The sequence below is a fragment of the Hippoglossus hippoglossus genome, chromosome 7 (assembly GCF_009819705.1).
Source record: "Hippoglossus hippoglossus isolate fHipHip1 chromosome 7, fHipHip1.pri, whole genome shotgun sequence".
Classification (NCBI taxonomy): Eukaryota; Metazoa; Chordata; class Actinopteri; order Pleuronectiformes; family Pleuronectidae; genus Hippoglossus; species Hippoglossus hippoglossus.
The window spans coordinates 7,348,037-7,362,479 of record NC_047157.1 but is presented as its reverse complement, the minus strand read 5'-3'; the positions used below and the strand labels follow the sequence as shown (position 1 = coordinate 7,362,479).

Sequence of the window (14,443 nt, the reverse complement as noted above, 5' to 3'; positions counted from 1 at the left end):
TGGGTCCATCGGCAGGTGCTGAATTAAACTACAAAAAGACCTGAATTTCATTTTTTAAGTACACCTTTAGACCCTTAAGAAATAATTCTCCAACTACCAAAATGGTTTCCCACAACAGCAGCATACATTTAATACGCCACATTGCCAGACTCACGTCAGGACTGTGATGAACACTTCACAAATATCATCCCATATTCACTCATGAGTGTCCCTGTGTCGGCTCAAAGCTCGGCTCAGCTGCAGTTGAACAGAACAAGGTGATTACCTGGGTCAAATCTCTTTTAGTTTACTCTTCCAGCTCAATTTTTGGATAAAGTAGTCGTTTTTATTAGACCTGACATGAGAAGCATTTTCCTTTGATGTTGTGTTAGACTGCAGAGGCTCTTGCACTGGCGGACATGTGAGGCATTTGAATGAGATGACAGAAAGTGGACATCTTAATATTGACAGTAATGGCGATAATTCCCCCCTCTTTTCCTGCCTTTGAACTGAAGCTCCCCTCCATTTTTGTCTGTTTGCGATGCATGCTTTCCGGAGGATCAGGCACTGTGGAGAGCCAGGTGCGAGGGGCAAGAGCTGATAAAGAAGCGAGGCTCCTATCAGGACGCAGTGCCTGATAAAGGACAACACTCGCTATCGCCACTTCCTGATTTATAGCTGCCGCAACCACAGAGGAACCCCCCCCCCCCCCCCCCCCCCCCATTTTAAAGACCCTTATATTTTATATGTATTTATTCTGTCACAGAAAACCCCTTGCTGACAATTTGTATATGTCTGGCTTTGTGCACAGAGGCATTGTCAGGTTGAAAGAAGAAAGGGACTTGCAGAACTGTTGCCACTTATTTGCTAAAATTTCATCGGAGTTCGCTCAATTGTAACTCATAAATAAATGGACCACAAATAATTGCCTCAAAGAAAAAAATAAGTTGATTTAGAGGAAACATTGATCCTGTACACTCCACTCATCTTGTTCTTTTTTAGGTCTGACATCATAGGAAGGTCTTATTCTGCTAAAATACAGTCTATTGCTTCTACATGCAGCGTACTATATTTTAAGTGTCATATACAACCATAAGCAGTTCAAAGTCAAGGCTGTTAATCCAGGAAGGGAGCGGGTGCCAGCACTAGATGGAGAGATGAATGAAATGAGAGACTCTAAAAGAGTAATAAACAGATTAATAATGTGGAAGGTTCCAGCGGCCAGCCTCGCCTCTCTCAATTAGTGCTCAATCAGCAGCGGTTATTAGCCTGGCCCTAATTGAATGTGATAGTGAGCTGCGCTAATGCAGTCTTCGAGGAGTAATTGGTGTCAGAGGGAGAGGTGCGTCTACTGCAAGCCGTGTCTCTCTCTGCGAGGCCTCGTGTTGGCTTTCTCCTTCATTTCCTGCCCTCGTGTGACATCAGTCTGCCCATGTCTGAGCCCACTGCGCTATTACCTTCAGGCACTTCCTCAAAATGATCCAAGTGAATCCCCCCGAAATCTCTTCAAGGGGTTTCGGTATCTCAAGGCATATTTTTGGAGAGCAAATGTAGAAATCATCTGCCCGATAAACTCGGATCGCTGTGGATCGTAGAATACATATGAAAAACCTTTCAAAGTGGTAAATAACAGGAAAGTGAAACTTTTCTCACTCATGTCTGTCCACTTTCCTAGTACCTGGTGCTCAGAAGCATCCCTGAAAGATAATGTTGGCAGGGTTTCTTCCATACCTCCCCAAAGGAACGGCAGTAGCCAGGTGATGAGGAGTACCTGGCAGCACCTGCCTCACTAGATACAGCAATTGGTATTCGGGCCAGAAAGTTCAATGCTTGTCTCATCAGACCAGACAATCTTTTTCCTTTATGCTTTCAGGGTCCTTTAAGTGTCATTTGGCAAACTCCAGCCAGCCTGTCGTGTGGCTTTTTCTCAGGAGCAGTTCTGACCACTCTCCCATAAAGTCCAGATTGATGGAGTGCTGCAGAGACGTGTGTCCTTCTGGCAGCCTCTTCAGTTTTTGCAGAGAACCTCTGAAGCTCTGTGTGTTCAGTTATTCAGTTTCAGCTGTCTAAAAAAAGGTAGTTTTGGGTGGTTTCTCCTGTGATGGAGCCCACCCTGCTCCTGGGAACGTCCCCGTGCTTTAGCATTTTCTTTTTATCCTCTTCCTCAGATCCGTTCCTCTCTAGAACTCTGTCTGTGGGGAATTTTTTTTTGAATTTCATGGCTTGGTTTTTAGCTCCCACATGCATGTGAACCGTTGAACCTTTTAACAGACAGGTGTGGGCCTTTCTAAAGGATTTCAAATCAATTGTGTCTGCTATCCAGTAAAGTTTTACACCAATTCTACACTCAGTATGGAAACTTTGCATCCCCACACTTCTTGTATTTGTGCTGCTGCGGTGCATTAAACCCCATGAAACAGCTGCCAAGAGCAACAATAAAGAAAATACAACAGCGAATTCTAACTATTTAATTGTTTTATGGCCAATCATCTATATTATGAATTTTGAAACACTGAGGATTTTTCTGTTAATTCATAACTGTGTTTGAAAATAGCACATTTGCATCTTTATCATTGTTATCATTTGTTGTCGATTGAAAATTTACCAAAAAAGTGCATAAAGATTACCATGGTGACAATATTGATGTAGTTTAATGTGAAGATTCACAGAGCAAAGCTGACCAAAGACTGACAAAAGCTAATTCCTTTGCAACTTAATATCCATTTCAGCGAGTTTGAAATCCGCTTCAATGGATTTTCAGATTAATGACACAAAATAAATTTGATCCAATTTGCTGGTCTGCCTCAAAAGAAGAAGTATAAAGTGACCTAACATTTCTCAAATTGATGGTATACATGTATTTTAGAGCCAACTTGCCACCAGGGTCGTAATAATACCTGAAACACGCTCACATAAAGACACAGACACTGAGCCTTCGCCTTCTTCCTTTTCACTACCCTAGATGAGTCTTGTGCCAACTGCTCTTTCGGGGCAATCTGTGATGCCCAGAGCGGACAGTGTGTGTGCACGTCGGAGTGCGTGGACTCCCACCAGCCTGTGTGTGGCAGCGACGGCACCACCTACAACAGCGAGTGTGAGCTGCATGTTCGGGCCTGCAAAGAACAGATGGACCTCAGAGTGCTCAGCCAAGGAGAGTGCAGTAAGTAATGCGCATGTTCATATGGTTTGTGTCCCATACTGAGATTGTATCTTCTTTTTTTAGTGTCAACATCAGATAAAAACACGTAGTGCACAGTGGTCCGCCAAGGCCCAGTAGTCCCCTTAAGTTTAAGCAAGCTGCACCAAATTGCACACACGTATTGTAAGCAATAGCCAAAATGTTCCTTTTTATCAAGATCCAAGAAATTATTTCCTTAGAAATCAGACAAAATGTCAAAAAAACGCTTCTCACAATGTTAAAGAAAGTAAAAGAAAAAAATTATTGAGCAATATATTATTAGCAAACAAACAAAACCAATCAACAAACAAAAGAGCAGGGGTGTAAACATAACCTCCTTGATGGATGTAATAAAGGATTTTAAGCATGAATCCTAAGTTTAGACAAAGATGTACTCCATTCTTTTTCTCAGGCTCTGAATTAAATTTTGATATAAAAAATAAGGTTACTTATAAAGCTGCAGGCTGGCAGGTCATATTATAACAAAAAACTCAGATGGGAAATTACTGAGGAAACATGTGTATGTAAGAAAGAAGTGGCCTGAATCATTTGAATATCTATTCCAGAGATGAATTTTAAGTTCTGGTGAGAATGAAATCCATTAGCTCCATGAATATTTATTTTTCCCTTCCTGCTCTGAATCGTCCCTCTGCTGTGTGTGTGTGTGATACAGAAACATGTGGCAGCACTGTTTGTGCCTGGGGCGCCCGGTGTGTCCAGAACAAGTGCAAGTGCCCAGAGTGCTTCGGCGAGGCCTTGTTGCCGGTGTGCGGCAGCGACGGCATCACCTACCACAGCAAGTGTGAACTCGGATTGTCCTCCTGCATGCAGAAGAGGAGGATTGATGTGGCTAAAACCGGCAGCTGTGATGAAGGTAGGAAATGGACTTTGAAATGGAGTAATTATGTTAACCAGTCGGCCATTGCGATGGTGTAATTATCTTTATCAACTGACCTGTGATACAGTATTCAGTCATCTGTGGATTTTTCATAATGGTTGCATATGCCACCAGCAGGATGCCAACAGGCTAACACAGCAAAAGATGAAGTGAGAGTCACTGTGTGGCCATAAAAAGAAGAAAAAAAGCTGTTACTGGAACAGAAATGACTTCTGGCTGATTAAGTTCAGGTCAACTGTATATTTTAGAGATGATAATCTTCATGCTTTGCCTGTCTTGTTTGTTTGTGTATCAGTGCATCTCATACTCCATTTCCTCAGCTGCCGTAAATAGAGGCAAGATAGCGGCCAGGTTCTTTATTTACCTCAAGAGCACATAAAGCCAAGCTCATAACAAGCCTCCCTGTTTTCTGTTCCGCTTCCTCTTCTCTCTGGTTGCTGTTTCTTGTTAATGCAATTCAATACTTCCTCCATTTTTATTTGCTTTTTTTGTTACCTTTCAATTCCTCTATTTCAAACCCTTCTTGTACAGTCTTATTAAAAGTTTTAAAATTGTCACATTTTAAATTAACTTTCCAGCGTACAAAGCACAAAGCTCCCATTTTCCTTGGAGGCTTTTAGTGTGAAATATTTGCAGGAGTAATTATATATTATATTATATTGGAGAGTGAGAACAACATCTACCTACTAATTCCAAAAATATAATAGGTCTATAATTAGTTTTTCTTCATTTCACCAAATCAGACCGACACAGATATTCAATCAATAATTTAACCAAGAATCACTTTCTGTTTTGCAGTATGTCTTCAAAGTAAAAGCACAATGTTCCTTTTATTGCTGTTATGCTTTATGTCAAGCTGAACTACAGAGCTTTTATTTTGAAAAGTTATGAACTTGGGTCTGAATACCTCCGAAATAGCCGACATGTAATATTTGCAAAAATAAAGGCCGTTCAGTAAATCATTCAAACATAAATATAAACCACACGCTTGAACAGTAATAAAGCAAATTCAGTTTCATTTAATGAAAAACATTGACTATTAAAATCTTCATTGCAGATAAACCAGGTAGGATGAACACAAAGTTTTCTAACTTCACTCTGAACCATCGACTGTTTATAAAAAGCTCTGCACACAACGTCCAGCTCACAAACAGTAAAAAGTGACAGTGTATAGTAGAACTGTTTGAGGAGGACTCACTAATCACAAGGAATCATTCTGAAGAGGCTCGAGAGCTTTATCACAGGACAAGAGAACAGACCATTCCAAACAGGCAGGTTTAGAAGTAGCACTAGGTTCTGTTAAAACAACAGGGAGCGTCTCTGCAGACATTTATCATTTGAGTCTTGATAACCCAAGTCATTTCACTTGGCTTTTATTAGGGGCTGCCTTCACAGCTATTGAATGCCAGCTCATGTTTGAGAATTTGCGTTATGTATTTCATCAAGCCCTTCTATCCAATTATGCTTTACGTGTGTGACCGATGGCACTTAATGTGAGCGTCCCCTGATTTCTACGCCTGTTGCTCCGTCGTTCCCCCACGTTCCCCCCACAAACTCTATAAATGAACTCTAATTCGCCGTGCAAATCACATCTTGATCAGCGCTGACAGACCGAGGCAGCATATCACAGTCCCTCGCCCGGGCCCCATCTCGGGGACGACTCTGGAGGGAGCGCATCACGGCAACCTCTGGTTGTCATGCAGACGGCGGCGGTGCCGTTCCCCCTGTGGCTGGTGGGTCGTCACAGAGAAACGCAGTCATCCTCTGACAAGGTGTGAAGGGGAGCAGATTATACCTGCCAGCGGGAGGGATGGCTGGAGAGAAGAAAAGGGTGTAGATGGAGAACACAGCAGAAAGAGATGAGAGGAACCAACTTCCTTTTTGATTGCTAGCCGGGGGTGTTTCTATCTTTTCATTTTTTCTGTCCACCATTGTCTGTCATACTGGCCCGGGGCCTGTGAGCCGAATGGTGCCGCCAAAGCTCCTTGTGGTCGATTTAGCACTGTTTCATTGACGGAGACAAGTGACCTTTTTTGTATTTGGAGCATGAAGAAATGTGAAACTGTTCGCCCGCGATGCAGACTCACTGTCACTACACACACAGACACCCACACACTCTGTCCTCATTGTCTTGGGTTGTGTGGTATCAGGCAGAAACGCTGTATTCCACCTACCCAGAGGCTTTGCTTTGCTTGGGGTGCCTGATGGCTTAGTTTTTCTGTTTTATTCCTCTCTCATATGTCACTGAACGTCCTCCTTTTCCTCCATCACTTTCTCATTTTGATTCGGAGAAAACCACCTGGCTTATACAATAGATTATTTTTGTCTTCTTCTTCTTTTCGCTCCCTGCCTCCCACCCCCCTTATGTCTCTCTCCATTTTGCACTCCTCTCCATCGAAATTGTGCCTCTCCACAAAAGGGGCACCAATGCTTTCACAGATAGGGGTGGAAATGGGATCGTCTGAAATCGATAAATTTCACCCTAGGGGCGTCCACTAGTCATGTTTCTTTCTTTTTTTTCTGCAGGCTCTGTCCCCAGTCCTTTTAAATTCTGAAGCACACCCTCCACAGGACGTCTGGTGTGATTGTTAAACGATCAAAATCTAGTTGCTGTTTTTCCCCCTCAAAATGACTGTGTTTGTCTGTGGCATACTTCTCGGCTACATACCATAAAAAGGATTTGTTGTTGATATACTCACCCCCGCCTGGATATTTGTGGGGTAGGTTTTGGCGAAATTAGGATTACATATTGTTTAAAACAGCACCCTGTCGCAAAATGTAATACCAAAGACTGTATTTTCTGGCTCTGTTGTAGACAGCAGCAAAGCTCTACATCATCCGTGTGCACAACCCCCCCCTCCATACTTCATATCTAAGATAAGCCAGAGGAGGGAGTGAACATGTGATTAATTCTCTTACGTAGAGCCGACTTAAAAACCATCCTCATTAGTCTTGCGGGGGGGGGGGGGGACACAGAGCATAAAAATGGAAGTTGTTTTCTCCTGCCTTTTTATTTAGCAGTAATGAAAAATGACAGTGTGCCCACTGTTGGCCATACAGGGAAATTTATCACCTGTTTAATTTCACACTCGGGTAGGCCTGGCCTCAGCTCCTTTCCTCGACACTGACAAAGTGGCAACTGAGAGCAGTGTATCACCTACAGGGGTTTCCAGACCTTTTTTAATTGAATAGACATTTAATAAACAAGATTATGAGCGCGGGATCACACAGTGATACACGGCCCCCACCCCGCTCCTCAAATCAAACTGATCAGATAAACACAGCTCCAAAAAAAACCCTAATGGGGTAAAAACAAGAGACGTAAAGTGTGAGCCCGGGAGGGGTGTGAGCTCATTGGCGTGAGATCAGCGGATTTTACCTTCATGCTCCATCCATCACATGCCCTGTAACCTTCTGTTAAGGGAGCAAGCTTCTTTCTCTCCCTGTGCCTCCTTCAAGCAGCCGCCCCACGGGTGGTGACGCTCCATCCCTCTCTATCTTATGGGAACTTATATTTGGATAAACTCACTGTCACATCTGCGCAGAGCTGCTCGTGCGAGTGACTGATAGATGGAGCGAAAGCAGAGGAGAGTGGCGCCACACCGCGTCCCTCAGCGAACGCCGCTGTCATTTTCGATCCTCGCCGTAATTTCAAATGATAAAATCCGAGTTGACATTCACACAGGTCATGACAACAGAGGCACCATGAGAATACCGGTCACTTCTGGAGTCACTGATGTTGACACAGCTAATCTGGTTCACCTCTTGCCATCCCTCTACTATTTACCCTTTCTCTCTCCTTCTTTCTCGAACACACACACTTCTGGACAGCTTTGACAAAAGCCTCTTCTCCATCACTTCTTCTATTATTTGCACCGTCAAATCCTCGTGATGTTTTTTTCTCTCCTCCGTCTTTCATGGACATTATTCTTATGCTATTCATTTCCTTTCTCCCCGCCGCCGCTGAATCCTGTCTTCTTAATGGAGCTCCCTTGGCTAAATAGACTCTGGCTCCTGACATGATTGAGTAAAAAGGAACGGATGGGCAGAGCAGAGAGAATAGCTGATACAGCCATCTTAGCTGGGGTTGTATTAATTGAAAGGTTCATAGGCAGCGCGGGTGGTGGGCACATGAAAGAGCAACAGCTAATTAGGACCCCTCTTTGCCCTTCACTTTTATTTATTCCATTCTAATGTCTTACCTCTTTTATTTATTTATCTTGTCTCTGTAAGGGGGCATGAGCGGAATATGAATTGGTGGCTCCTGCATTTCCTCTTTTGTTGCTGTCTTGCTGAGCTGGCGTACAGTACACAGACACAGTCGGCCCACTGAGGGTCTCAGCTCTTATTTCTCTGCTCGGGAGTCAGCTGACGTCTCCTTTTCAAGTCGCATCGTGCGCCAGACAACCTGCGATACCGTCAGTGGCAGTTGGAAGCAATTAACCAGACCATTAGCCCCATCACAAAATGTTATGTTTAATTCGGCCTGCGGCGCGCAATCGATGAGCTGCAAGAGCAAAATACCAGCTCAAGGAACAGGGTCGGAGGTTCTGCCGCTTCAAAATGGAGACAGAGCGAATCTTTAACGAGTTCTGATGTTTTCAGGAGATGTGGCCTGACCACAAAGCTCCAGCTTCATTATTGAATAAAACTAATGTTATTATAACTAATGTGATGTAATTGTGTAAAGCACCACACACATACCCCACCAGTCCCACCCCACCAGTCCCACCCCACTGTATCGACCCCTCAGAGCTGTCACAGCCCATTCCTGATGACCCATATAAAAGACCAGACCAGAGCTTCATGGGCCCCAGCCCCTTCCCTGCACTGTGACCTGCTCCATAATCTGCTTTCGAAGATGGGCTATGCTAAGTGGCACTTCCATCACTACGACATTGATTTCACCATTAGCAGTGGCGCATCAATACAGAGTGGAATGAGCCCTAAAAGTAGACAGACAGAGGAAGATACGCCTTGATTACCTTTTGAGCCTTTCAGCTGCACCGGGAGCTTTTAGCTGGTCTGCATTCTTTCCCTTTTTTGAATAACAAATTTGTTTCAAATGAACTTTCTCTGCCAGCCCCCAACGTTCCTCTCGCTCTCTCTCTCCGTCTGATATTCTCTCCATCTTTCTTGCTGACTGCTTTCATGCCCTGCCTTCACACACACTCACCATAATCTCCCTCAGGAGTTCCACTGTAGGTGATATTTGCAACTTCAAAAGCAGGATCCTCCCCCTTTCTTCGCCTGCACTCGTCAACAGCCCCCGATTTGTTTTTCATAAATGAAACAGCAAGCAGGGCTGCTGGAAAAGTTTTTTTTCCTCCCGTCTTGAATCTATTTTTCCTTGTCTTTTCTAAAGTTTGCACAGCAGGTCAACAATGACGGCAGTTTTGTGAAGGCACAAATCCTGCACAGTGATTAGTGATTTTTGTTTGCTGCCTCTGTCACCAGGAACACGATGTCGGCTCAAGCAGCGAACAAGAGAAGTGCTCTTTTGAAACAAATTAAAGGCCTTTTAGGGCTGCTATTAAATATTTGCTGGGACAACTTTCTTGAAACTTTCAGGAGATAATTAGATTTTACTTTGCAATTAGCTGCATTCTCATATCAGGGAGCAGGCACCCATAAAGGAGGCCACCAGTTCTCCCTGCACACTTGGAGGTCAGAGTTAATAATCCCCTCCCCTTTTCGGCTGTGATTTAATTGAAATGAAAAGGATGCCTCTCTGGTGTAGAGATGTTGTTCTTAATTTATTTAGTCAGTCTCTTGCCCTTACTACGGTGGGTCATTATCTTGTTTTACCAACAGTGCCTCTGCTTCTCTCTTTGCAACCAGCGTGAGGGAAATGTAAATGATCTTCAGTTTTTGATGTTCCCAGTGTATAAATGAAGCTGTAACATAAAGAGAAAAGCAACTAGCACACTTCATCTGATGTGCTGATAAAAGGGGGCATCTCCCCCGTGTGCATGTGAATGTTTTATTAATGCGATTTTGTGTATTTATGGTGTCTGAAGCAGACTGTGGCTCAGGAGGGTCAGGCTCAGGAGTGGAGAGCTGCGAGCAGGACCGCTGCCGCATGTTTGGAGGCTCGTGGGATGAGGATGCAGAGGAGGACCGATGCGTGTGTGACTTCACCTGCCAAAGTGTGCCTCACAACCCGGTACGGCTGCCTTCAGCACCACTCCACGACCACTCGCATGCTTTATTCCCTAAACACACAATTAGTGTCCAAATTATGTCTAAGAGTAACAAAGTGCAACACACAAACATCAGACACATAGTGTAATGACTGCGTCTCCACAGTTAATCAAGGATAAATGCAATTTAGGTTAGTAGTTACTGACAATAACTTTTACAAGATTTATAAGATTATTTTAAATGTAGCCTACAAATGACTCACTGACTTAATAATATTGAATTTAACCATTGAAACCATCTTTGAAGCATGATGTAAACCCTGGTGCCAAAAGATCACCAACATATTCAAGTGACATATAAGGGAAGAAAAACTGTGCTCAAACATGTGCTGCAAAATTGGCATTCCAGTTAATGGCACTTCTGAACAACTTAGCCTGAAACTAGAAGGGCACTCAGTAGAGTGCATATACCTCAAAAGAGGCGCAGCAGTCCCCTTATGGCCCACATTTAAATTCAGTAGATCCCGATTACCAAATTGCACACACTCAGATATCAAATATAACAAATATCAGTTCCAATTGGTTTTCAATTGGAGAAAAAAAAATCCTGGATCTGCTTTCTGATCCTGTTCCACACCACAGTAGTAGTTTTCTCAGTTGTCATGGAGATACGTTTCGATCACAAAAAAAAAAAAAAAGTGATGATTGTGAAGACCATAAAATGCTGTTTAAAAAGTTTATACATATTTACTTTGAAACAAACTACTGTTTCCATGCATTCAAATTCACTTTCACATTAAAAGTATGACATTGAATTGTGGAATAAACCGTATGTTGTGCAGTATCCAACTTTTCTTTTTTTTTTTGGCAGGTTTGTGGCTCAGATGGCAAAAACTACAGCAACGAGTGTGAGCTGAAGAAGGCCAGATGTGAGAATCAAGAGCACTTGTTGATTCAGAATCAGGGACCGTGTGCAGGTTGGTGCATTACACCACTCACAGCTAGTGACATTGCGAAGAAGCACCCTCACCAAGACTCATTGTCATTGACATCACATTTCTCCACTCATTTCATCCACTGATGGGGTAGAAATCGTGTGTAGCACTGCTGTTGTGTGACCACTGTAGCCTGAAGCAAATCAACCAAAAGAAGGTTGTGGTTAAAGAGCCGCTTCTCTGAGGCTGGCCAGTTAAGAATCTCTCTCACAGGCCCATGTGTACAGATAAAAATAATGATGCCTTTTTCCTTGCCAGATATTCTGACAATTTAAACCATTAAACTTGTGCTCACAAGCTTGTTTCCTAACCCTCAGGATACCACTTTACCCCACTTACTTAAAAAAAGAGAGAAAAAACACTCTGTGCATGTAAATGAGTGCCATCTATCACGCAGAATAGTTGTCAGATCTGTGGTTAAGTGGCAAAGGTTCGTTCTTCCTCGCGAGCCTTTGCCTCCGATGCGAGCTCAGGTCGGGGAGCAGAGCAAAATGCACTTAAGGGATTTTGTGTGATCATCGCGGCCTGTTTGATTCCCCGTGGCTCTAAAAGAGAGGAGGATGGAGAGAGTTGAAGAGGGAGTGAGAATGAGCGAGCTGCCAGTGTTTTCACACACATCCCTACAGATTCTTCTCCTTCCTAAGCTGGCCTCCTTGGGCACTGACTGTCACGCTTCTCTACCAACCATGGATAATCAATCCTTTTTTTGAAGAGCCCTCTATGGGTACAAGACCTCTGGGCTCTCCTCTCCTATTGGCTGATGGAAAAGAAAGACTCAGATCTTTGGGAATTTCACTGCCCTCCACATTAACTATGTAGGGGGAAACTTCGCTTGACCTCAACTCCGGTAGAAAAGAATCAAAACACGCTACCTGTCACTAGCGGAGCACCAAAGAAACCTTTTTTTTTAAGAGCTTATGATTTTGACAAACCTGGAACTATTGCAGGTTTGTTGTCAACAGTGTCATCTGCTGCGCACACATTTGTAAAGTTTGCCTCTTATAGCGCTTCAAACCATCCTTTATAACTGCCTGCAAACTCAAATCTGGGTCAGGGATTTCTGTGAAATCCAAAGAAATACAGTACTCATTGGTTTAGTAGACAAGCAGACGTGCAGATGTTCCCTCGGAGGAATAAAAAAGTCTAGATACAGTCAGAGAAAGCACAGACCTGGAAAACGTGAAGGCAATATTGTACATCACAATGAGCTGCATTGTGCCGGACAATGGCTACTGAAGAGGAAAAACCCTGGAGGGGTGGAAGAACATATGAAATTAAAAGTTCTCCTTGTTCTAATAGGCTCAGTACAGATAGCTAAATGGAGCGCAGGAAAGTGGCACGTTTAATGAACTGTGTCCAAAGACCATCTCTGGAGTGGGAAAAGCTCTGGGGAGAAAAAAAAAGAGTGAGCCGAGTCATCAGCATTAGGCTGAGGCTCATATCCACACCAGTAACATCGTGATTTATGGCCCCGGTATCTCCAGCCTCCAAACTCCAATGCTCAAATGAGCAACACAAGAAAAAGAGATCGGGAGGGGAATTGAAAGAGACGGAGGGAAAAAAGACAAGGGGAAGATTTCTGCTTTTCGGCTTTCTGTCTCCACAACTTCACTTTTTTCCCTCCAAAGCCTTGAGAGAATGCGCACAATGATATTTTTTTGCCTCGGCCATTAAACAGACGCCCTTATCCTCCCACTGTATGTTCTGTTATTCTCTTCCAATTTCAGAAGAAGTGCCAGGTTTCGGGAACACATTTGTTTTTATTTTGTTGAATGTAGTTTTGTATCCGGAGCTGTCACACTGGTGTGAAGGCTGGCACATCCTTAGACAAAGAAGCTCTCCACATACTGTGCACAGGCAGAAAACCGCTTGGCACATTCCTTCACATTACGCAGCATTTATTTATTTAAAAATATAAAATAAAAATTCTGGAAGGTTGGAGGGCAGCGGCACAATTCCATAATATTAGACAAGAACAAATGAGAAAGACAACGTGCCTCCTAGTGGGTGGCAAATGTCCTCTCCGGCACATTCACTAGCGACACCATTGTTTGTTTTCACTGGAGGTAGTAGAATCATTTCTTCCTGATTTTGAGCCATTGTGGGGAAAGTAGAAAATAGAATCGTTATCTTGAAGCCGACTGCCAGCTTCTCCACCTCTGCCCCCCCCCCCCTCCGAGCCAAACTCATTGTTGGCAAAAAGTTACACGTTGCTCCGAGATTGTGTCGTCTAAATCCCACTCAAATGTTGGTGTTCTTCCTCCCACTCCTTGTGCCATCTGCCCCCCCCCTATCTCTCCTCTCCTTTTCCTTCCTCCCTCATCAGTGATTTCAGCCACATCTCTGCCTGAGCTGAAAGCGCTTCAGCACTGCAGTCTGTCTGTGTACGGCTGCTGCTCCGACAACATGACCGCTGCCGCAGGAGTCGGACTGGCTGGATGTCCCAGTAAGTCCTCTTTCACGTCCCGCTTTTTGACCCTCTGAAGTGCTCCGAGTTCTGTTGACGTGTTCACTCACATTAGGGGGAAAAAAAAAAACGTAGATACTATCAGGCTGTTTCAGCACACAGGCCTTATTGTCCTTGACTGTTACATTTGCAAAGTTGCAGAGCAGAAAACGTTTCATCTTAATCCAAGGAATAATTATGATAATCTCACACTGTATCAACATAAAAAATCATCTGATGACTGATGATCTTGACGAATGATAAATGAAGGAGAAAACTCTGCATTTAGCTGTTGGGAGGGGTGGGGGGGGGGGGTACAGTGGGGACGGGGAAAATTCAAACACATGAAGAAGGATATACAGACATTTTGTAAAGAGGAAAGTCACCTAAGCACATTTTATCTGGAAGCTTTTTCTTCTGGAATAATGCTTGGCCATCAGTTGAGCGGAGTATAAATCTTTAATACAGATTATCTATCATAGTAAACACTATTCAGCTGTTGCCAGTTACAAAGGAGCTGAGTCAGTGAAGAATTAACGAGTAGAAGCTGAAAGTGACATCTGTTGTTCTCCTCAGGTACCTGTCAGTGTAACGCCTATGGCTCCTACAAGGGCACATGTGACCCAGCCTCAGGACAGTGTTCCTGCAAGCCGGGCGTTGGGGGACAGAAGTGTGACCGATGCGAGCCGGGCTTCTGGAACTTCCGTGGCATCGTGACGGAGAACATGAGCGGCTGCACGCGTAAGCAATCGCCTCTTTGCGTCTGTGCTGACTGAGCATGTGTACATTGCTGTACTGTTACAC

The 14,443-nt window shown here is 43.8% G+C and overlaps 1 protein-coding gene across 11 annotated transcripts in view; it reads left to right on the top strand.

Moving 5' to 3' along the window:
• Positions 1 to 14,443, top strand: part of agrn (agrin) — a 248,933-nt gene that overhangs the window by 178,628 nt on the left and 55,862 nt on the right. For 7 of the 11 annotated variants that reach the window (XM_034591667.1, XM_034591668.1, XM_034591666.1 and 4 more), the window contains 6 exons: positions 2,942 to 3,139; positions 3,831 to 4,031; positions 10,079 to 10,221; positions 11,070 to 11,175; positions 13,520 to 13,639; positions 14,216 to 14,380. In XM_034591667.1, coding sequence (XP_034447558.1) covers positions 2,942 to 3,139; positions 3,831 to 4,031; positions 10,079 to 10,221; positions 11,070 to 11,175; positions 13,520 to 13,639; positions 14,216 to 14,380 — 933 coding nt within the window. Of the gene's footprint in view, positions 1 to 2,941; positions 3,140 to 3,830; positions 4,032 to 10,075; positions 10,222 to 11,069; positions 11,176 to 13,519; positions 13,640 to 14,215; positions 14,381 to 14,443 lie in introns of all 11 variants that reach the window. The other 4 variants (XM_034591670.1, XM_034591669.1, XM_034591674.1 and 1 more) reach the window with 1 other exon arrangement.